Below are 22,108 nucleotides of genomic sequence, written 5' to 3'. Positions count from 1 at the left end.
TATCTGGATATTTAAGATGGTAGAGAGATTATTAAAAATCAGATATTAAAAATCTGATATAACCAAAGTATGTTTACTAAATCTTACCAAAAATGAGGCCAAGCAACAAAGCGCTTTAGGAAAAAAAAAAGCATCCACTTTCCAGTCGGCCATTAGTTTCCTAAATGGAGAATAGCTCTTTCTTCTCCCCGCTCCTTCCTCTCCATGCCCGCTTACCTTTCCTCTTCAGGACGTTTCTTTATCCAGCTATTATCCTGTAAGAAAGTCCTTCTTGTGTTGACCTCTTGGAAACCCTGTTGCCTCAGTGTGGTCCCCTGCGTGGTAGTCCTCATATCTAACAACAGAAAAATGAAACCTCAAGAGATACAGTGCCATGGAGTTGAGTGTGTGTTTGCTAACTTGGAAATCTTGAGAGGCGCATCTGATGGTCCAGCCTCCATCTTCTAGGCTGGAACCTCCAGTACTGTTTCAAAGTAGGATGCACTGGCAAGAAAGAACAAATCCCACACCTATCATCAAAGATAACATAACATATAAGACTGCTCTGGTGCCAACTGAAACTACCTGTGCATGTTATGAAGCCCTGCCCTGCAGCTGGGAAGGTAGAACCACAGGCTCAGCTAAATCAATACTGGGTTTAGTGGGTGGGCCACTTTGCTCAGAAAGAAATATGCCTTGGAAGGACACACAAGACTGTTTTGGAAGTACTTATAATACTCAGTAAGTCTTGACACTTCTGATTATAAATAACATGATTCTTTGATCCCATGGGAGTCAGAAATACAGAAGGTCACCTATACATGATTTTTAAAAGAAATCTTTGAATTGCAATTAGATGAGTTAAATCTACAGCACTCTGACTTTTATCTTAAGCCTAACTTTGGCCATGTTAATTAAATTAGACTGCTGCTTCTAAGCATTCATAGCTACATGAAAAAAATTAGGAACTATGGATTGTTTTCCCCAGATTTTTAAGTTTTCTGAGTAAGGGAAACAGCATCTACATTACCGTTTCCTGTGGGAGATGTTTTTCTCAAGGTGAAATTGGACATGCTGCCTTCCAGTCAGGACCTAAAAGAAAAACGGGGATGGGGAAAAACACGACAATGACTCAACAAAGAATCAACAAGGGGCTCGTTCATTGCTAATGAGACACATTTTTCAATGACATGGACAGTCCCATAACCTGGATTTGATATATGATATAAACTGTCCCCTGAGAACATGAGAGTTCGTCTATTCCAATGTATTTATTTTACAGATGAAGATACTGAAGTCAGGAGTATTTAGTGTCCCCTATGTTACAGGACAGGCAATTGACTGAATCAGCCCATCAGTTAATTCATTTATTCAGTGACTAAATATGCATTGAGAGCTTGGCACTGAGCCAGGAGGTGGAGACAAGAAAGATAATATGACAAGTGTCTGTTCTGGGGCCCTAAAGGTACTGCGAGCCCCAGGTGTGGCCTTTCAGCTTAACAGAGAAGTCAGCCCTGAATTTCCACAAATGTGAGACTCTCAGTTTTTAAACTCAAGGAGTCAATGCTCTTTCTAGTCTTTCCAGTGCTCTTGCCTGGAAAATCCCATGGACAGAGGAGCCTGGTGGGCTGCAGTCCATGGGGTCGCTAAGAGTCGGACATGACTGAACGACTTCACTTTCACTTTTCACTTTCATGCATTGGAGAAGGAAATGGCAAGCCACTCCAGTGTTCTTGCCTGGAGAATCTCAGGGATGGGGGAGCCTGGTGGGCGACCATCTACTGGGTCGCACAGAGTCGGACACAACTGAAGTGACTTAGCAACAGCAGCAGCAGTTTTTAAACTGGAAAAGTCCTGGGCCAATAGTGATGACTTGGTCACCCTAGGTGGGGTGTTATATTTTTTGCAGAGTCCATCCCACCAGATTGTGTATGGAATGTGGGGGGGCCCTCCATCTTGAGTCAGAATCAAGTCCTAGGTCCAGCTTCATGACATCAAAGTTCTGAACTACTTAATCTCCCTGTAAAATGGTCTAATGAAACCCACTACCTACCTCATAAGGTTGTGATGATCATCCGAACAAGGTACACAAAAATCACCTTGTCAAACTATAAATGAGTTGAGACTTACAGTTGCATCATCAGACAGCAGTTTACAGGTATAACGTGAGGGTTATAAAGCCCCCATCTCCCACCCTCTGGTTCAAATGTATCTCCTACGATAATGGACTATAGGACCTGAAAAGGTAAAGATATATTTTCTGGATCAAGGCATTGTTTCCCTGGGGTCTTCATTTAGAATATCAGTGCCCCAAGAGTGGGTGAGAAGAGGAAGCTGCTGGTGACTTTACCAGCCTAGGGCTTGGCACTATGGGCTCACAGCTTCATCTCTTCTGGGAAATTGCCCTTGGCTGGTGGGGCTGCCAGTTGTACACCCTCATCCACTACATCCGCAGCCAGCAACTTGACTACCCCGGAACGCAGAGCCACTTCTGCGGGCGACTGGGGCTTCAGCCCTCACCGTGGCATTGTTAGGCCAGCAGGGGGCGCATCATTGCCCAGCTCATTCCCCTGCCTCCCCAACCCTCCCCCCTCTTCCCTTTCTCCTTCTCTTGGACATATACCCTTCATAAATCACAGGCACCCAAGGGCCTCTCAGTCATTGCTTTGAGAGGACCCAACCTCAGACTAACAACCAGCATAAGACTGGCAGCTATTCACTCTGCAGAGAGTCTCAAGGTCTCAGTGAAATTAAAAAGTTGTCATTAACTTACGTCCGACTCTTTTGTGACCCCGTGGACTGTGGCCTGCCGGGCTCCTCTGTCCATGGGATTCTCCAAACAATCCACTGGAGTGGATTGCTATTTCTTTTTCCAGGGGTTCTTCCCAACCCAGGGGTCAGCTCGTGTCTCCTGTTTGGCAGATGGACTCTTTACCACCTCACCACCAGGGAATTGGAAAGACCTGTATCTAAGGTGTGCCATCTACTGTGTCACTTTGGCAATGATATTTATAGTTCAGCTCCCTTATGAGTAAAACGAGATGAACTGTGGTTGTTTTGAGGGTCAGATTTGTCTATCAAGATGATGACACAGGCTTCTATCACCTCGGAAAGTATAAAGCAAAGACATAGAGGAGGTGTGGTTGGGAGTTGGGAGGAGATGCACAGCCTGGACCACTGGGTGCTGGACATGCAAGGGGTGTAGAGCAGACCCTGTGTCATGTATTTGAGTGAGTGAGTGATGTCGCTCAGTCATGTCTGACCCTTTGCAACCCCATGGACTGTAGCCTACCACGCTCCTCTGTCTGTGGGGTTTTCCAGGCAAGAGTACTGGAGTGGGTTGCCATTTCCTTCTCCAGAGGATCTTCCCCACCCAGAGATTGAACCCTGGTCTTCCGCATTGTAGGCAGATGCTTTACCATCAGGGAAATCCTTAACAGTGAAGTCGCTCATGTATTTGGAGGCTCCTTAAATTTGGAAGAAAGGGGAGGAAAAAGGGCCTGGCAAACTTCAGTCTCAACCACTTGTTCACTTCACCTCAGTCTGGCCTCACTTCTCTGGGCTCTTGGCAAACCAACTTTCTGTTTCTAAATGGGCTCTGATAAACCTTTTCCTGAGCCAGTAAAGACCTGAAGGGTTTGTAGCCAACTGAACTGGGATTCTGACATGGGCAGAATGCTGAATGTACAGCTGGTAATGTATTTGCAGAGATTGCAAACTCAACCATGAAACACAGGGCAGGGTCCACAGAGAAGAGGCATTTGGCAATTAACTGCTTATTTGTCTCTCACAAAACACCGAGTGTTCTGTAAGTCAGACCCAAGACGTTGTCTTCTCATTTCCAGCCTGTGGGACAGAGTAGATGCCCCCTCAGTACTTACTGTGCACTGAGTTAGGTCCTTTTCAAAATTTCTAACACCCCAGTGTCTCAGGATGTGTTTGTATTTGGAGGCAGGGCTTTTAAAGAAATGATTACTTTAAAATGAGGCCATTAGGGTGAGGCCTAATCCAATCTTTCCTCTGACCTTATAAGAGGAATTTGGACACACAAACCTTTTCTCTGGTGTGAGAGGATGCAGACAGAAAGAAGGTGGCCATCCTGAAACTAAGAAGGGAGGCCTTGCTGCTGCTAAGTCACGTCAGTCGTGTTCAACTCTGCGCGACCCCATAGACAGCAGCCCACCAGGCTCCCGTCCCTGGAATTCTCCAGGCAAGCATACTGGAGTGGGTTGCCATTTCCTTCTCCAGTACATGAAAGTGAAAAGTGAAAGTGAAGTTGCTCAGTCCTGTCCAACTCTTCGTGACCCCATGGACTGCAGCCTACCAGGCTCCTCTGTCCATGGGATTTCCCAGGCAAGAGTACTGGAGTGGGGTGCCATCGCCTTCTCTAAAGGGAGGCCTTAGGAGAAATCAAAACTGAGGACACCTTGATCTTAGACTTCCAACCTCCAGAACTGTGAGACAACAAATTTCTTTCTTTCTTAAAGAATTTTTAAAAAATCTTTTGGCCCCACCACATGGCATGTGGGATCCCAGTTCTCCAACCAGGGATGGAGCCCCATCCCCTGCATTGAGATCTCAGAGCCTTAACCTTAGGACTTCCAAAGAAATCCCCCAGATAACAAATTTCTCTTACCAGCCTGTGGTACTTTGTTTTGGCAGCCCTAGCAAACTAATAGAGTCCTTATGGGGGAAGTAGTTTAAACATTTCTAAAATAGCTAAGTCATTCAAAGAGCTTTGTGCCACCGTATCTCTGACCTTCATTTTTTTTAATGGCCCCACTGCACAGGGCTGTTGTCCATTGCCATAGTATCTGCTCGTGACAGGGTACCTCACAGGCATCATAAACTCTTCCTCACATAAACTCTGCACAGCAGCTATTACCTCCATCTCCCAGATAAGACACCTGAAGCTCAGGGAGAGGATGTAAACTGCCAAAGTGTAAACAAGCAGAATCTGGTTCTAAACTGAAACCAACTCATTCCTCGGCAACCAGCAATAATGGTTGTGATGAGTCACTGCAAGACCGGACAGGTACCTGGCATTACACTGAGAGAAGGTTGGTACACAGCAGGGCCTGCCTGACTCTTGACATCTCTGGAGTCCCATGATCTCTGCCCGCAATGCCTGGCAGCAGGAGAACCAGGACAGCTTCTCAGGGAATCACTGCAGCAAACAAACGCACAGAGCAGCCTAATCTGTGTATTCCCTGATACTTCCTAGCTTACAAACCTATGTCCATACAAAATGTGCACACAAATAGTCATGGCAGCATTATTCCAAATAGCCAAAAAGTGAAAATAACCCAGATGCCCATCAATGGATGAATGGGTACATGGCATATGGTACATCCATACAGTGGAATATTAGTTGGCAACTAAAAGAAATGAAATGTTGATGTGCAGTACAATGTGGATGAAACTTGAAACAAGCTAAGCAAAAGAAGCCAGACTTAAAGGGGACATATGTAGGGTTCTATCTGGATGTTGTTTCTTTAGATTTTCTTTGGTATCCTCCCCATATTCCACCTCAATTTCCCCCCAAGCCAGGCTTCTGCTGCCCCTTTAGGCTCTGCTGGGTAAGAAAGAGGAGAGTTCAGACAATAATAATTCTATAGATGATGTTATAGTAATATATAATTTATCTCATTTCATTTACATAGCCATGTTCTAAGAGTAATATAATCCCAACTTAGCAGAGACATGGCTTAAGCAGTGGCTGAGAGGCAAAGCTGGGACTCCACCTGAGGTTTTCCAGCTCACGGTTCTTCATCTTTTCCTCTCTGCCAGGGACTCCCTGCAGTTGTAGAGAGAATAGCACCTCCTCTTTACCTTATATTTACCCTTCCCTAGTGGCTCAGCAGATAAAGAATCTGCCTGCAGTGCAAGAGATATACGAGACCTACGTTCAATCACTGGGTTGGGAAGGTCCTATGGAGAAGGAAATTGCAAGCCACTCCAGTATTCTTGCCTGGGAAATCCGACAGACAGAGGAATGTGGTAATATGTAGCAACTCTGTATATTTGGGCTTCCCTGGTGGCTCAGATGGTAAAGAATCTGCCTGTAATCCGGGAGACCTGGGTTCGAACCCAGGTTAGGAAGATCCTCTGAAGAGGCGAATGGCAACCCACTCCAGTATTCTTGCCTGGAGAACCTCATGGACGGAGGAATCTGGAGGGCTACAGTCCATGTGGTCACAGAGTCGGACATGACTGAGTGACTAACACACACATACACACCTTATATTCAAGGCTGGCTGTAATCAGATCCTGCTGAAGCATCTGATATTTTCATGCTTTGGTAGCCAGGCATTCTCCAGGAGTCATAAGCTCTGAAATCCAGACAAGATCAGGGCCCTTACTGCTGTCTCCCTGCCAATGAGTAGCCTCTGGTACCCCATAAACACCTTTCTGGCTCCACCCCCAGAGTCTCTGGGATACTTTCTAGGAATAGCTTCCAGTGACCTCACTTGCTTTCTCTGGGACACCCCAGTTTCAACTTGTTCCCTCTTTCATGAAAGTTCCTGGGAAGGATTAGGCCTTTTGCACTTCACACTTCCCATCTCTGAAATTGCCAGACTAAAGGTAAGAGTGGCCATCTTTGGACTACGAACTAACCTCAGGACTGAAGTCACACACTAACAATGGCAGAGAGGGAAGTTAGAAGGAGCAGGGTTCCTTACAGAGTTTCCAGACAGCCCTGGATGATCTAATTCTTAACTTTGGGTGAGAGAGAAGTAAACCTCCTAGTTTATTCATGAGATTACTCTTTCATATTTTTGTTACTCAAGCTTAGTGCTCTTCTTGCCTGTTACAAGGTCATTGTGTAGGTCTGAAACAGAAGGTCTAAAAGCCCATGGTGGTCTTCAAAATATGAGATACTAGTGACTCTTTTATTAGTAAAACACTATTTCTTGCAACATGTCTATGTGTTTGATGCCCCTAGCAAGAAGGATCATGTGTTTAGTTCCTACTGTTGCTTCAGATTGTGCCACATGCTTAGTTCACATCGTCTTATTTAATCCTCCACATGAGTATTATTACCTCTAATTATAGGAACTCAAGAGAGGCTAAATAACCTGGCCAAGGCCACAGAGGAAGTGACAGCCAGGAACTGCAATTAGGTCTATATGATTGCAATGCCAGGGTCTTCTCAGTGCACGATACTGCATGTTGCACAAAGTATCATGTGATGTAGCCAATCCCAGATATGCAGGAAGTGCCCAGGAGTTCCAGAAGATGGGAGATAATGGGAGAGTAGCTGGGAGGAGCAGCAGTAGTAAATAGCTGCTCCATCACCATTGGGCAGCTCAACCCCGAGCCTCTCCCCTCCCATGGCCACACTGAAGTTGTGAGTGGCCTGGCACTATCCCTTACCTGACTCCTTCTCTGAATCTCTCCCTGTTCAGTGGCTTGATAATGTTTTATACTCTTTCCTAGCTGCTTGCTGTCCATTGACTCCTTTTAAACCACCAAATGCTGATGTGAAATGAGACAGGAAAATATAATATATTCTATTTTTAAATGATAATAGTTTAATAAGTATGCAGGAGCTTTTTTTTCTCACTTTATTTTTTTTTAATTTTATTTTTTAACTTTACAATATTGTATTGGTTTTGCCATATATCAACATGAATCTGCTACAGGTATACACGTGTTCCCCATCCTGAACCCTCCTCCCTCCTCCCTCCCCGTACCATCCCTCTGGGAGCTTTTTTTAAAGTGAAAAATGACTAATACAGTGGGAATTTTTTTTTTCCATCAAATCTACATGTTTCACTCACAACTGCACAAACTTCCTCAGGGTTCTGCTCTTTTATTTTTCCTTAGGACCCACTGGCCACAACACCCTAATTATCTCCTTATGTCAGTCCATTTGGTGGCCCCAGAACCATTTCTAGAAGCTCCAATCTAAAACCTTTAAGGTGCAAGCTCCTCTTTCAACAACCTCTAATTCCACAGAAATTTTACTGCAATGGAACACTCTCCATCTTGACCAGAATATACATTTTTTACATATGGAAATTTTCTATACTGCTATTAAAAATGGATCAACAATATAGGTCCCTGTGAATAATGGTCTTGTTAAACAAATACCTATTTGTAGAATGGATTGGGGATTAAAAACCTTTCAAATTGGTTATATCAAGAAATACATGCAGCAAAATCTCATTTTTATATTATTTTTTAAAGAAATTACTTATTTCAGCAGCTGAGGTTATGCTGAGTTTCATATTTACTTAACACCCAGATAATCACACTTCAATAGTCTCAGTTCAGCCAATTAGATTTATTTCTAAGTGCTGTCCTTGGCTTCCTTCCAATCAAGTTTTAAACTTCTCATGAGAAAGATACAACTGTCATCTTGGCTTCTTAAAATGCCGTTACTGGCACATATGCCAACAAGTATATTTTAAATGTGTAATATTATGGGAAAAGATGTGTAAAAAGATGTGTCTCTATTATGCTGGGAACTACAGAAACTTTTCCCTTTTAAACCACCAAATGCTTAAGTTGAAAACTCTGATGTGAAATCATGTTGTCAAAAGTCAATAGGGAGGGAATTCCCTGGCTGTCCAGTGGTTAGGACTTCACACTTCCACTGCAGGGACCTGGGTTTGATCCCTGGTTGGGGAAGCCACGTGGCATGGCCAAAAAAAGTCAATATGGTAGAAGGAAAAAATATATATATTTTCAACTTTTGGCCTCTCTTTCGTTTCCTCTTAGTGGCCAAACACCAGAAAGTACTAGTTTGTACCCAATTCTACAGCTTCTGCCCAAAGACATGTTGTATTTAGATTTTAGAAAAACATTGGTCTTCTTAAATTCTGAATTACAAAGCCAGTCAAGTTTTCCATGGTTTTCTTTGGATGCATTTGAAACTATCAAACATCCCCTATTTCCTCAAGTTGTCCCTTTTCAGATTCTCTTCATCTCCCTCTGGGCCTTCTCAATTTCTATCTTGAATAATAGCACTTCCTTGAGAGATTTAGGTCACCAGGTGATCCCCCTGCCCCTGCAGCCAGTCAGCCCCAGCTCCTCCTAGCCCAACTCAAAGACTCCCCTGGGTCACCTCCCAGCTAAGCTGCACTCCTCTCCGTCTTTTGGGTCCTCCTGACAAAAAGACTTTGTGGGTTTCTCTCTTCCCTCCCAAGGACAAAATGCCTCTCGACATACCTAATAAGGGCTACGGGTTACCACTCCCTGCTAACTCTCCCTAAGAAAGATTGTGTGAGCAAAGCAACTGGAATGAGGTGGTGCAGAGATGAAAGAGACTAGGAAGAGCAAGACAGAAAAGAAAAAAAAATGCAGAGCAGAAAATAGAATAACAAACTAGAAGATGAAAGAAGAAAAGAGAAAAACGCCAACAAAAAGAATTCACCACTGATACTTGGTCACGTGATAGTGTTAGCCCTATTCAGCTTAGATTGTATATGTATTATGCTCAGGGCTTCCCCAGTGGCTCAGCAATCAAGAGTCTGCCTGCATTGCTGGAGCTGCAGGAGACATGGGTTCAATCTCTGGGTTGGGGAAGATCCCCTGGAAGAGGGCGTGGCAACCCACTCCAGTATTCTTGCATGGAGAATCCCATGGACAGAGGAGCCTGTTGGGTTACAGTCCACAGGGTCACAAAGAGTCAGACATGACTGAAGCGGCTTAGCATGCACGCATGCATGTATTATGCATAATACATACCCACATAATGCCTTAAGGCTTATACAGTGATTATCCTCCTTCTCCACCTAAGTAAACTTTATAATGAATGATTTCAATGAAGTCAGAGTCTGTTTGCAGAAGGCAGTGCATGAGTTGGAAATGTGGAGAGGGGGTGATATTAGTTCCTTCTGTTTTATAGCTGAGTAATGTCCTCTAATAAAAAAAGAAAAAAAGGAAAGTAGGGGAAAAAAATCTCTCTTTTTGGAAAGAGGTTTTTAGGATGAGCAGTTTGCCTCAAGTTACAAAGCTAGTGCACAATTGGGATTCCAACCCAAACAGAGCTGACATCAGAGTTCCTGTCCCAGAAGCTCGGGAAATAAAAAGGTGTCAACAGGTAGAAAGTTACCAGGTTAAAAGAAAGGGTGAGGAGAATGATGTTTCCTTTGCAATAGAAATCTGTGATGGACCTCCACTGAGAGATTTGGGGCAGACTTTCTCTGATCTTCTTAACAAAGTATCATGGGAACAGCAGAGAGATAGTTGGATGCTCCAGAGTCTCTCCAGAGTTAATTTATTGAGCTTCTAATAGACTTGGGTAAATTGATATCTTTATAGGGAAGACCAAATGTGAATAGTTGCTTAGGAGAAATCGCTAAAGTGATGGGGGGAAAACCAAAAGCAAACATAGACTATGGAAATAAACACAGCAAAAATGTCTAGAATGACATATGTAGCTTGGTGGTATTCATTTTTGTGTATGAAAAAGCCTTCATGGTTCAATAATACCTACTAGTACTTGCTTCCCAGAAATCACTAATAATAGGGAAAAACGCCTAGAAACTGAAAAAAGCACAAACGCTATTAAACTATTTTCAACAGAAGAATAAGAGAAACTCTATAATTAAAACCCAATAAACAACAGCATTATCTTCTGTGAGATAAATACAACAAACCATCAAACAACTGATTATCACCTAAAAGAACATGAAATATTATGTAAGGATAAAACAAACAGGGCTTCACGAAGTGTAAACGTTAATAAGTGCATTTAAGTTAATGGACTATGTTTAGCCTTCACACGCACTGTAGAAGGAAATCCAATAATTACGAGGCTGGGAAAGACTTGCTTAGCCTGCTGTGATGGTTAGAAATTTGCTATTTCTTTAGTTATACAGCTTCCCAGTCTACACTTGCCATTAGAAAACTTGCTTACTGAGGGTGAAATAGTTCAGAATGTAGCACAAAGGAAATCTTGGAGCCAGCCAGTTAGTTATCTATATGCTATGAATTTGGAATCTGAAAACTATCAACCAAGGGCTTTCCTGGTGACTCATTGGTAAAGAATCTGCCTGCCAATGCAGGATATGCAAGAGACACGGGTTCAATCCCTGGGTCAGGTAGGTCCCCTGGAGAAGGAAATGGCAACCCACTCCGGTATTCTTGCCTGGGAAATCCCACGGACAGAGGAACCTGGAGGGCTACAGTCCATAAGTTCATAAAGAGTTTGGACACGGCTGAGTGACTAAACAACAAACCATCGACCATAAAATGTTTTTACTGCTTGTTCTTGCTTTTAGCATGAGCCCCCAGCTGCCCTTGTTCCCACCACCAATCTTTACTGCAGATGATAGATAACATCAAGCTGTAGCATGCAGAGTCCTAGTCTCTGTGACAGTGATTAAATTCATATCATGACACTGGTCTAATGTTTATTATTAATAATAAAAATGCTATCTAATAAAAATTATCTATTGCCTGAGCCCCTCAAGCACTATTTTCAGTTCTAACTGAAAACATTTGTTAAATGAGTAAAAAAACCCAAATTTAGACCATGTACTATGAACAAAAACACTGTTACCCAAAGTTCTTTATCTTAATCTTATTTCATACTCACTACAGCTCTGTCATCTGGTCACTCTTCATCTCAATTTTACACAGTAAAATCTCTTATTATATTAGTAATATATGTTCAACAGAAAATGTGGAAAATATAAGAAAGCACAAAGAAGGAAAAAGTCAGATACCTTTCATCAACCTTTGTTCTTTTCCTCCAGGGTTGTTTTATTACCATTATTATTATTTTGCATATTACAGCCTACTGATGCACATTTTCAATACCATTTTAAAATATTTGAATAATTAATTCTTCTGCAAGTACAAAATATTTCATCTTGTGGGTCTATCAGTATAACATAACTCCTCTGTTTTTTTCCAACAAAACCATACAAATCTTTTGACCACATCCCTTATTATTCTTATCTATGTCTTATAGATCTTTAGAAGTAAAATTATTTGCCAAGGGTTGTAACTTCTAAAATGTCCTTGGTCTCTATTGTGAAATATCTTCCCATAAACTTTATACCAGTTTACAATCCACCCTCAGCACATGAATGTCCACACACTGGCCAGGATTTAGAATTGTCATTTATTAGTCTCTTTAATAATTTAATAGGTGAAAGTAGAATCATTTTGGCTCAAATGCATATTTTTATAATTTTATTGGTTATTGTCTTATTTTGTGAATTATCCACTGATTACTATTACAGATTTCTTATTGCTTTCTTATTTTCTTTGTAGGAAAACGTTTATATGTCTGACATCTTTATATGTCAGAAATATTTATTTTTACTTTCCCAGTATTCATTTGGCTTCTAATTCTAATTTTTCATTAGCAGCTTCTAATTTTGTAATTCTCTATTTTTCCCCTTTTGAATTCTTTCACTCCTTAAAACCCCGGTAGACCATCAATAAAACTTTCTTTCTGACCTCAAAATCCAAGTGATCACCAAATACTGTAACTCTTCTCCTACATCTCTCTTGATTGTCTATCTTTCTATATTCAAGCTGACATGATCTGCTTACTGTTTTAACAGCTTCCTACCTATATTCCCAATCTCTAGACTTACACTCTTAATCCATTCTCACAAGTCACCACTCTGCTTAAAATTCTTCAATGGCCTCCATTTCTGTCAGGATAAAATCCAAATTGTTGACAAGGCTTACAAGTCTGTACCCTCCGGTCTTCTTTCTTCCCACTCCCCATGCTTCACTCAAGCTCTACCAGGGAATTTAGCCACTCAGTCGTATCTGACTTTTTGTGACCCCATGGACTGTAGCCTGCCAGGCTCCTCTGTCCATAGGATTTTCTAGGCAAGGATACTGGAGTGGGTTGCCATTTCCTTCTCCAGGGGATCTTCCCGACCCAGGGGTTGAACCTTGGTCTCCTGCATTGCAGGCAGACGCTTTACCATCTGAGCTACTGCTAGACTAAGTTATTCCAATTCCTGAGGGCTCCATCCTCTTAATCACCTTTATGCTGTTGCGTGCGCTACGGTTTTTGCCTAAAGCATTCTTTCTGAGCCTCTCTTCACCCTTGGAGAAGGCAATGGCACCCCACTCCAGTACTCTTGCCTGGAAAATCCCATGGACAGAGGAGCCTGGAAGGCTGCAGTCCATGGGGTCGCCAAGAGTCAGACATGACTGAGCGACTTCACTTTCACTTTTCACTTTCATGCATTGGAGAAGGAAATGGCAACCCACTCCAGTGTTCTTGCCTGGAGAATCCCAGGGACGGGGGAGCCTGGTGGGCTGCCGTCTACGGGGTCGCACAGAGTTGGACACGACTGAAGCGACTTAGCAGCTTCACCCTTACTCTCCTTTCAGGAAAGACTTTTAAGGTCACACATTACATATCCTCCTAGAGGCATTCAGTGATACCATCATAACCTGCCTGTGCCTTCACTTCTCCAGGCTGAGTTAAGAGGCTTACTAAGTGTTCACAAGGCAAAGAGTACCTCTCCATAGCAACATTACCATACAGACTGCCTGTTTGCGTGGCTGAATAGTTTGTCTCCATCTCCAACACACACACACATTGTAAATCTGAGGGTTGTTACCAAGACCATTTTCTCTACAGTTGTATTTCCAAATATTATTATTGTGTCTGGCACATAATCAATTCTAGAGGAACATTTGTTGCAAAAATGAGATTAATAAATATTTACACATTTTTGTCTAATTAAAGGATGTATTTTATTTTTACATATAAACTCTAATCTATATGGATTTACTTTGATAATCCCTTTCCCACTGATACATGATTTTTCCTTTGTCACATAAAAAATTTCTTATATATTCAAGAATGTGCTTCATGGCTGTCTCTTCTGTTCCATAGATCTACCATTAGTTTCTTGCAACAGAAACAAACTATTTTAGTTCTGTCTTTTTATAATACATTTTAATATTTAATACAAGCACCCCTCACTAATTTCCCTTGTAGAAATTATATCAGCTATTCTAATTTATTAATTTCTTAAGATAAACATTAAAATTATTTTCTTTGATTTCAAAAGAAATATTCTATTAACACTTTTGATTGGAACTGCATGAATCCTATAAAATGGTTGAAGAAGAGCTGACACTGGTGACATTCGATCTGTTCATCCAGGAACCTACTCAAAGATGTTTTTTCTCAACAAAGTTTAGGCCTTATAGTAAACTTCTGTGATTTTCTTAATCTAGGTCCCACATTTTTCATACAGAAATTTTTTCTCCATGTTTTACATATCTTTGTGTTTTTGTGAAAGACTACGTAAGTCATATTATCTTATTATACAAATATATGCATAATTAAGTAGGGACCCTAAATTTTCTTTTTATTCGCTGGTACTGTGAGGTAAGTATGATCATATAAGTGACACTTGGTCAAAGTGGGGTCATAATTAAATCCAAGTCTATCTGGATTCCAGCCTTCTGTAGATTCCTTTCAAATGTTTACTTAATGAGAGACAGAACACTGGGAAAGATGAGTGAGGAAGGTAAGGCTGCAGGGAGGCCGTTTTCTCCAAAATATTTAAAATTAGTTCTTGATGCAGATGTACTCTGCATATCTTGTGGCTTCTGAGAATTTTCTGGAATACTGTCACAGTTTCCTTGGATGGGTGTATTCTAGTTTAAAAAAGTATGGTCTGTATGATTTATTACTTTCTCCCAGAAGGTTCCATTAAAAGGAGACTTAATCACATTTTAGGCCAGGAAAACTTGGGTCTAGAAACAGAGAATAAATTATTTAGATGCTTAGAGCTCTCAAGTATACAATTACAATGAGTTCAGAACTAGAAGTAAGCCAGTTGTTGTTTAATGGGTAGCTATAAAAAGCACTCTTCCATTTAATAATCACAGTAAAAGGATGATTCATATCTTTAAAAAGTTTAGCAACTAACATAAACACAAATCTAATAAATATAGCTGTTATTTGACAGAGCGTCCATTTAAGGAAGGGTCTTTACCAAATTCTAAAATCACATGGATTTTTTACAACGGACTAGAAACTCTTAAGAAATACATTTGATAAAGAGTTTTGATTCAAAAGTAAACTTCAAGCAATTACAGACAAGTTTCCAATAATTAATATACAAAACCCTTATTTCAAAGTTCTCAGCAAGAAAAACATGATCAACCAATAGCCTAGAAGCAGGACCATGTCAGAAGACAAACTGTGGGACCAGCAAAGGTTTCCCATGGACCGCTGGCTGGTCAATGAGTCTATCACATCCCTCTTGAAGAGTGCTTGGAGTCAATGCCCAAATCACAGGGTCACTATCAGTGAAAATCGCTTGAGTTGACTGCTTAGTTAACTATATACAGTTCATTTCACAGTCTGGGCTTTGTCATTCAAAACACCTCCTCTTTGTTGACAAAGTCCCCAGGAAAATGAATCTCTCAGCTATTTCAACCAAAATTCCAGCCATTAGAGGAGTCAGCCAGATGAACAGCACCTACAGACTGGCAGCCGAGGTGAGGCTGGCTCTGAGTGCATGTATCACAACCTGCAACCTACCTACAACCTACGTGTGAATACTATATCATCTTCTTATATGAGGCTGACTGCTCCAGTTGCAAATTTATGTCAATTGGCTCTAAGATTTCACATGAAGCTAAAATTGCAATAAAAATCCTGGCCTTTTATCTGCATTCTCTGTCTACCCTGACATTCAGAATCAACCAAATGTTTTACCAAAATTTTTATTGATGTAATCTCACAGTTTTCTCAAATTGATTTTCCTAGTACTTAAGTTCTGGAAGACAGCAAACATCAGAAGGACCATTTGTGCATTATAAACGGTGGAAGAGAAAGCCGGTTTTAAATCTGATCACATTTCATGACAAAATTATAATCCACAAATGCTACCCTTTAGCTTTCTGATTGCTAAAAATGTTTGAAAACCAATTATAAAATTGCTCAGTAACCTTTGAGCACTGAGCTCTAAATGCCTCTGAGATGGCAGGTGACCTGCTCAGCAATGGAAAGTGATGTAATCTCTAGAATCCAAGGCCGAGACAGATGTGCTGTGGGAAGCACCCTTCTGAAAGAAAGAGAGCTCTCTTTCTTTCAGTGTGATTAGCACCTGGGTTTGATTCCCACAGCTCTGAGTTTTGAATGGAAATGGTGGAGGAAAAACACAGGTCTGACAAATCAGCTTAGCTATTAATTATAAAAGAAAGCCTGGTTAAAATAACTTTTCTATTCTTATCAAAGGACTTCTAAAACTGGTTTTGCAGGACTAGGATTTGAATAGACATTGAAAATTGCCCCCATCTACATTAATCAATTTGTAAATTGGAACTCAGGATATAACATAGTCAAGTTAGCAAAATGCACAGGAACGAATCTCTATGGGAAACTGCATACCACCCCTCAGCCAGTTAATCCCGCCCTGCTTTATTTCTTGATACATTCACTCAATAAACATGATTTTCTTATTTGGAGAGGACAGGGTGGAGGGTTAGCCCTCTCACATAGCTCAGTGACTGACTTGAAGTGTTTTCAGCAGTCAAGATAAACAAATAAGACTTCTTATCTATAAAACGGTAGAGCTCACCATTTCAGTAAAAGTGTCATCTGTGAAGACAGGGAGCTCCTTTTAAAAAAGGTTTTTATAGTATCTTGAGAAAGTAAACCAGCAAATGCTGGCCCCTCGATTTAAGAATTTACTATCCTTATGTGTGACCAGATTTGCCAGCTGACAGCTCCCACATGGAAACTCAAACAGGCTTTCATTTCTCTGCTGCCAGAAATGTGTAAAATTGTGGAGAATTTAAAAGCAACGCCATCTAAAATCACAACAAAGAGCAGCAGAGCTGTGGACAAGCAGAGCAGCCAGTTGGAAGCTGTCAAAATTTCACCGGAAAGAAGACAAAGTTAAGTGAGTAAGTTCTAATTTTAACCACTTGCAAAGGAAGCAGAGAAAGTGACGCAATAAAGCAGATGTCTTTACCTTTGCAAATATAATTCAACTTACCTGTCTTGGGCAGAAAACCGGGACTTTCTGTCTAAACAACCTGCAGTGATTCCCCCAGGTGATCCGGCTGAGACGAATGAGTACGTGGGGTTTACTGAAAGCAGTTTCCACCTCCACCTGCCTGCGTTAATGAACAGTTCAGAGGCTTCTCCTTCAGTGGCTGAGTCACCCAGGGAGGGGGTGGGTGGTATGAGAGAGGGTGTCACCTTGTACAAATACCAATTCAATTAAACCAGCTCACTCACCGACCTGCTGTCTTTGGTGAATTCTTTCTGCAATTTATGGCCTTGGTAGACCAAAAATATGTACTTCTGTTATCACCCTTTTAATTGACATCAACAGTACATACAACTCTACCTTGACCAGGTGCCACAGTATCCAACCTATTTTGGATTCTCTTTTAAAAAACAAAACACAAAACTTAAGCTGGGAGGGATCTCTTCTCTGCCCATGGTGCCTGGAAGACTGGGGCCCAGATACACACACAGGAAATGCACTGCTGTTGGGAATCAAGATCCTTAGGGGAGAAAAGTCCTTTGGAAGGCTGAGATCAGGAAATAGGAAAGCAATCTGTTACATCCTGAAGTAAATGTAAGAATTCTGATCGTTTTGTGATTTCACCGCCTATAAGAATGTGAAAAGCATCCTGGAAACTTCCTTCTCATCTGAGAGCCCAGTAGACTCCAGTGTCGACACCTGCTTAGAGAGCAAAGAACACTGAAGCGGAGCCACACTAGGTGGGGGCTCCTATTACAGGTTCTGAAATGTACCTTCCGTGACAGCCAGGAGTCTTTAAAGAAGCTTAGTGAATCTGGAACACTGCTGAGAGGAACGAGTCATTAGAATGTCCTGGGTCACCTCTATTCATCTGCCACACCAATAATTAACCAAATCCTCCCCATTTCAAGACAGCTCCTGAAAAACCACAGTCCAGAGGAACTACAGTCATAGAAGTGACTATAAGAAGATACAGAAACATTCCCATTAGAAGGTTCAGGCAATTGCAGGATGCAGCTATTATGGACTGGGACATCCCTATCTTAATGTGCTCTTATTCTGGGTTGAGGATTTGAACATTTAAAAAGGAAAACAAGGACTTCCTTGGCCATCCAATGGTTGAAACTCCATGCTTCCAATGCAGGAGACAGGGATTCGATCCATAGCCATGGAGCTGAAATCTTACATGCTGTGTGGCTGGGCCAAAAATTTTTTTAAAAAATAAGGTAAAATTGAAAATGTTCTTTAAAGGTTTTATATATATATATAGTGGTGGTGGTGATTTAGTCTGTAAGTTGTGTCCGACTCTTGGGACCCCATGGACTGTAGCCCCCTAGGCTCCTCTGTATGTGGGATTCTCCAGGCAAGAATATGGGAGAGGGTTGCCATTTCCTTTTCCAATGTATATATGTATATATATATATATATGTGTGTGTGTGTGTGTGTATATATATATATATATATTCCGTGGTGGTTCAGATGGTAAAGAATCTGCCTGCAACCCAAGTTTGATCCCTGGGTTGGGAAGATCCCCTGGAGAAGGAAATGGCTACCCACTCCAGTGTTCTTGCCTGGAGAATCCCCATGGACAGAGGAACCTGGTAGGCTGCAGTCCATGGGGTCATAAAGAGTTGGACATGACTGAGCGACTAACACTTTGACTTGAGATATATATATATGTATGTTTATATATATATATATGTGTGTATATATACACGTGTTTATATATATATGTATATATACACATGTTTATTCAGTGCTTTCATAGAATTTTATGTCTGAAAGGCATTTTAGAAATACATTAAAAAAAAAAGAAATACATTCTAAATTTTTGTGAGACCCATAAATATTGGTTGGACTGAGGTTTGGACATTAATATTACAGATGAGATAGTTGAAAAACCGAGATGTGATTTGGCTCATCTCAAAAAATAAGTATTTTAGAAATATTATATTCAGGATCATTCAGTATTCATTTAGCTGAGTGAAGGGCTAAAACAGTCTCAGAGTTAGCTTGTAGGGACAAGTAATATATTACAGAATGCTTAAATGTATGTTTTTATCCTTTGTAGAATATAGAAACAGAAAATAATTTTCTACTTTGCAATGAAGAAAAATATACCGCCCATGATACATTAAAGATTTTGAGTTTCCAAACAATCATTTCTGCACAGAATTGAGGATTTTTATTATTAAAATTAGTTAATTATTATTTTATTATCCTTTTATTTTACATACTAGAACCTATACTACTAAGTCACATCAGTGTCTTTCCATTTAGAACGAAGTCTTTGATTCAAAAAAGGGCTAATTCTAAACACCTCAGCAATATTCAGACTTCCTCATTGCTGAACAGACATTCAGGTAAAAGACTGCTGAAAATTAAGAATCTTAAAGTTCAAAGAGGTCAGTCAAGAATGTGCCAGGGGTGGAGGAGGTCAAATAGGTTTAGCCTTAGTTTCACTCAGGCTTTGAGCTGGGGAGCTTCGAACATGCTTAGAATAACTCAGCTTTACCACACCTAGTTCACTATGAGAGGCAGAGTTCTTGAGGCCTCTAGAATGTAAGCTCCTAGGCTGGGATGGCAAATGTTTTATCCAGGTTGCCCATGTCAACTGTTTGGCACTGGCTGCCTGGGGTGATAAAATGAGGTTTGTAAGGGGACTTTGAACTTTCATAGAAGACTCCTTTCGGAGAAGGCAGTGGCAACCCACTCCAGTACTCTTGCCTGGAGAATCCCAGGGACTGGGGAACCTGGTGGGCTGCCGTCTATGGGGTTGCACAGAGTCAGACACGACTGAATTGACTTAGTAGCAACAGCAGCAGTAGTGCCTGACTCTGTGACCCCATGGACTGTAGCCCACCAGGCTTCTCTGTCCATGGGATTCTCCAGGCAAGAATACTGGAGTGGGTTGCCATTTCCTCCTCCAGGGGATCTTCCCGACCCAGGGATCGAACCTGCAACCCTTGTCTCCTGCGTTGGCAGATGGATCCTTTACCACTAGCACCACTTGGGAAGCCCTACATAGGGGAGAGCCACGATTGATTGGTTCTCAAATGGGGGAATGTTTGCTGAACCTATTGCCTGAAACAGGGCAGAGCTTTTTCTACATGTTGTATTCCAGTGAAACAAATAGCCAAAAAATGAGCACTTATTACTACATTATAAGGAAAGTAGTAAATACTTGGAGAAGGAAATGGCAACCCACTCCAGTGTTCTTACCTGGAGAATCCCAGGGACAGGGGAGCCTGGTGGGCTGCCGTCCATGGGGTCGCACAGAGTCGGACATGACTGAAGCGACTTAGCAGCAGCAAATACTTATATAACACTGTCCATGTGCCAGGCATTGTTTTAAGAACTTGTCATACATTCATTTCAGAATTGCTAATATTATGTGCCAGCCTGAATGGGAGGGCGATTTGGGGGAGATTGGATACATGTATATGTATGGCTGAGTCCCTTTGCTGTTCACCTGAAGCTACTATATTTTTTAATTAATTTATTTTTTATTGAAGGATTTCTTTACAGAATTTTGTTGTTTTCTGTCAAACCTCAACATGAATCAGCCATAGGTATACATATATACACTCCCTTTTGAACCTCCCTCCCATCTCCCTCCCCATTCCACCCCTCTAGGTTGATACAGAGCCCCTGTTTGAGTTTCCTGAGCCATACAGCAAATTCCCATTGGCTATCTATTTTACATATGGTAATATAAGCTTCCATGTTACTCTCTCCATACATCTCACCCTCTCCTCCTCTCTCCCCATGTCCATAAGTCTACTCTATATGTCTGTTTCTCCACTGCTGCCCTGTAAGTAAATTCTTCAGTACCATTTTTTTAGATTCCGTATATATTTGTTAGAATATGGTGGTTATCTTCCTCTTTCTGACTCACTTCCTCTGTATAATAGGTTCTGGGTTCATCCACCTCATTAGAACTGACTCAAATGTGTTCCTTTTTATGGCTGAGTAATATTCCATTGTGCATATATACCACAACTTCTTTATCCATTCATCTGTCAATGGACATCTAGGTTGTTTCCATGTTCTAGTTATTGTAAATACTGCTGCAATGAACAATGGCATACATGTGTCTCTTTCAATTTTTATTTCCTCAGGGTATATGCCTAGGAGTGGAATTGCTGGGTCATAAGGCGGTTTTATTCCTAGTGTTTTAAGGACTCTCCATACTGTCTTCCATAGTGGTTGTATCAATTTACATTCCCACCAATGGTGCAAGAGTGTTCCCTTTTCTCCACACCCTCTCCAGCGTTTATTGTTTGTGCATTTTTGATGATGACCATTCTGACTGGTGTGAAGTGATATCTAATTGTAGTTTTGATTTGCATTCTCTAATAATGAGCAATGTTGTACAATACTATTAATTGACTATACCCTCAATACTAATTAAAAAGTTTAAAGTAAAAAAACAAAAAAAGGATTGCTATGAAAAATCTTCACTTCCTCCTGGTCTGAATGTTTGTGTCCTCTCAAAACTCATATGTGAAATCCTAACCTGCAAAGATGATAGTGCTGGGAAGTGGAGCCTTTGGGAGGTGCCTAGGTCATGAGGGTGGAGGCTTCATGAATGGGATCATTGTTCTTATAAAAGAGATCCCACTCCTCAGAGCTTTCTAGCCCCTCCCACAACTAAAGACACAGTAAGAAGATGCAGGGTATGAACCATGAAAAGGGGCCTCATCCCACCATGCTGGCAGCCTAATCTCAGACTTCCCAGCCTCCTGGAAGAATCAAATTCCTGTTGTTTCTAAACTACCAGGTCTGCGTAATTTTGTTTTAGCCACCTGAACAGACTAAGATACCTTCTCAACCCACAGAGATTCAAAAAGTGATGCTGAAAATGCAAAAGAAAAATATAAACAGGACAAATCAGCAACTCAAAGCTCTCACATCTGTCATGCAGGGACTCTGAGAGGTTGAAAGATAGAGGGCTTCCCACTTTCCTCCCAGATGGAAAAAAGAAATGTTATGTACATGTTGCAACAAAAGCGGTATCATTAGAGTGATAATTACAGTGCCAATTTCTCTTGGGCTGGGAGTAGACAGATGCCAGAATTAATGAATTACTGCCTTACTGCCAGTGTTGCAAGAGCAAGTGCATTGCTTAATAGGCACTGGTAGTGCCAGCATGATGCATACCCACCTCGGAG

General features: G+C 41.3%; 1 protein-coding gene across 9 annotated transcripts in view; it reads right to left on the bottom strand.

Moving 5' to 3' along the window:
* Window positions 1-17,091, bottom strand: part of SCEL (sciellin) — a 125,336-nt gene extending 108,245 nt beyond the window's left edge. For 5 of the 9 annotated variants that reach the window (XM_061435156.1, XM_061435157.1, XM_061435160.1 and 2 more), the window contains exons 1-3: window positions 16,938-17,090; window positions 1,010-1,071; window positions 217-334 (exon numbers count right to left, since the gene is read on the bottom strand). In XM_061435156.1, the coding sequence (XP_061291140.1) occupies window positions 217-334; window positions 1,010-1,052 (161 nt within the window). In that variant the 5' untranslated portion in view covers window positions 1,053-1,071; window positions 16,938-17,090. Of the gene's footprint in view, window positions 1-216; window positions 335-1,009; window positions 1,072-16,937 lie in introns of all 9 variants that reach the window. The other 4 variants (XM_061435161.1, XM_061435159.1, XM_061435158.1 and 1 more) reach the window with 1 other exon arrangement.
* Between the last annotated feature and the right edge of the window lie 5,017 nt (window positions 17,092-22,108).

Source organism: Bos javanicus, chromosome 12 (genome assembly GCF_032452875.1).
Source record: "Bos javanicus breed banteng chromosome 12, ARS-OSU_banteng_1.0, whole genome shotgun sequence".
Lineage (NCBI taxonomy): Eukaryota > Metazoa > Chordata > Mammalia > Artiodactyla > Bovidae > Bos > Bos javanicus.
This window is presented reverse-complemented; position numbering and strand designations above follow the sequence as displayed.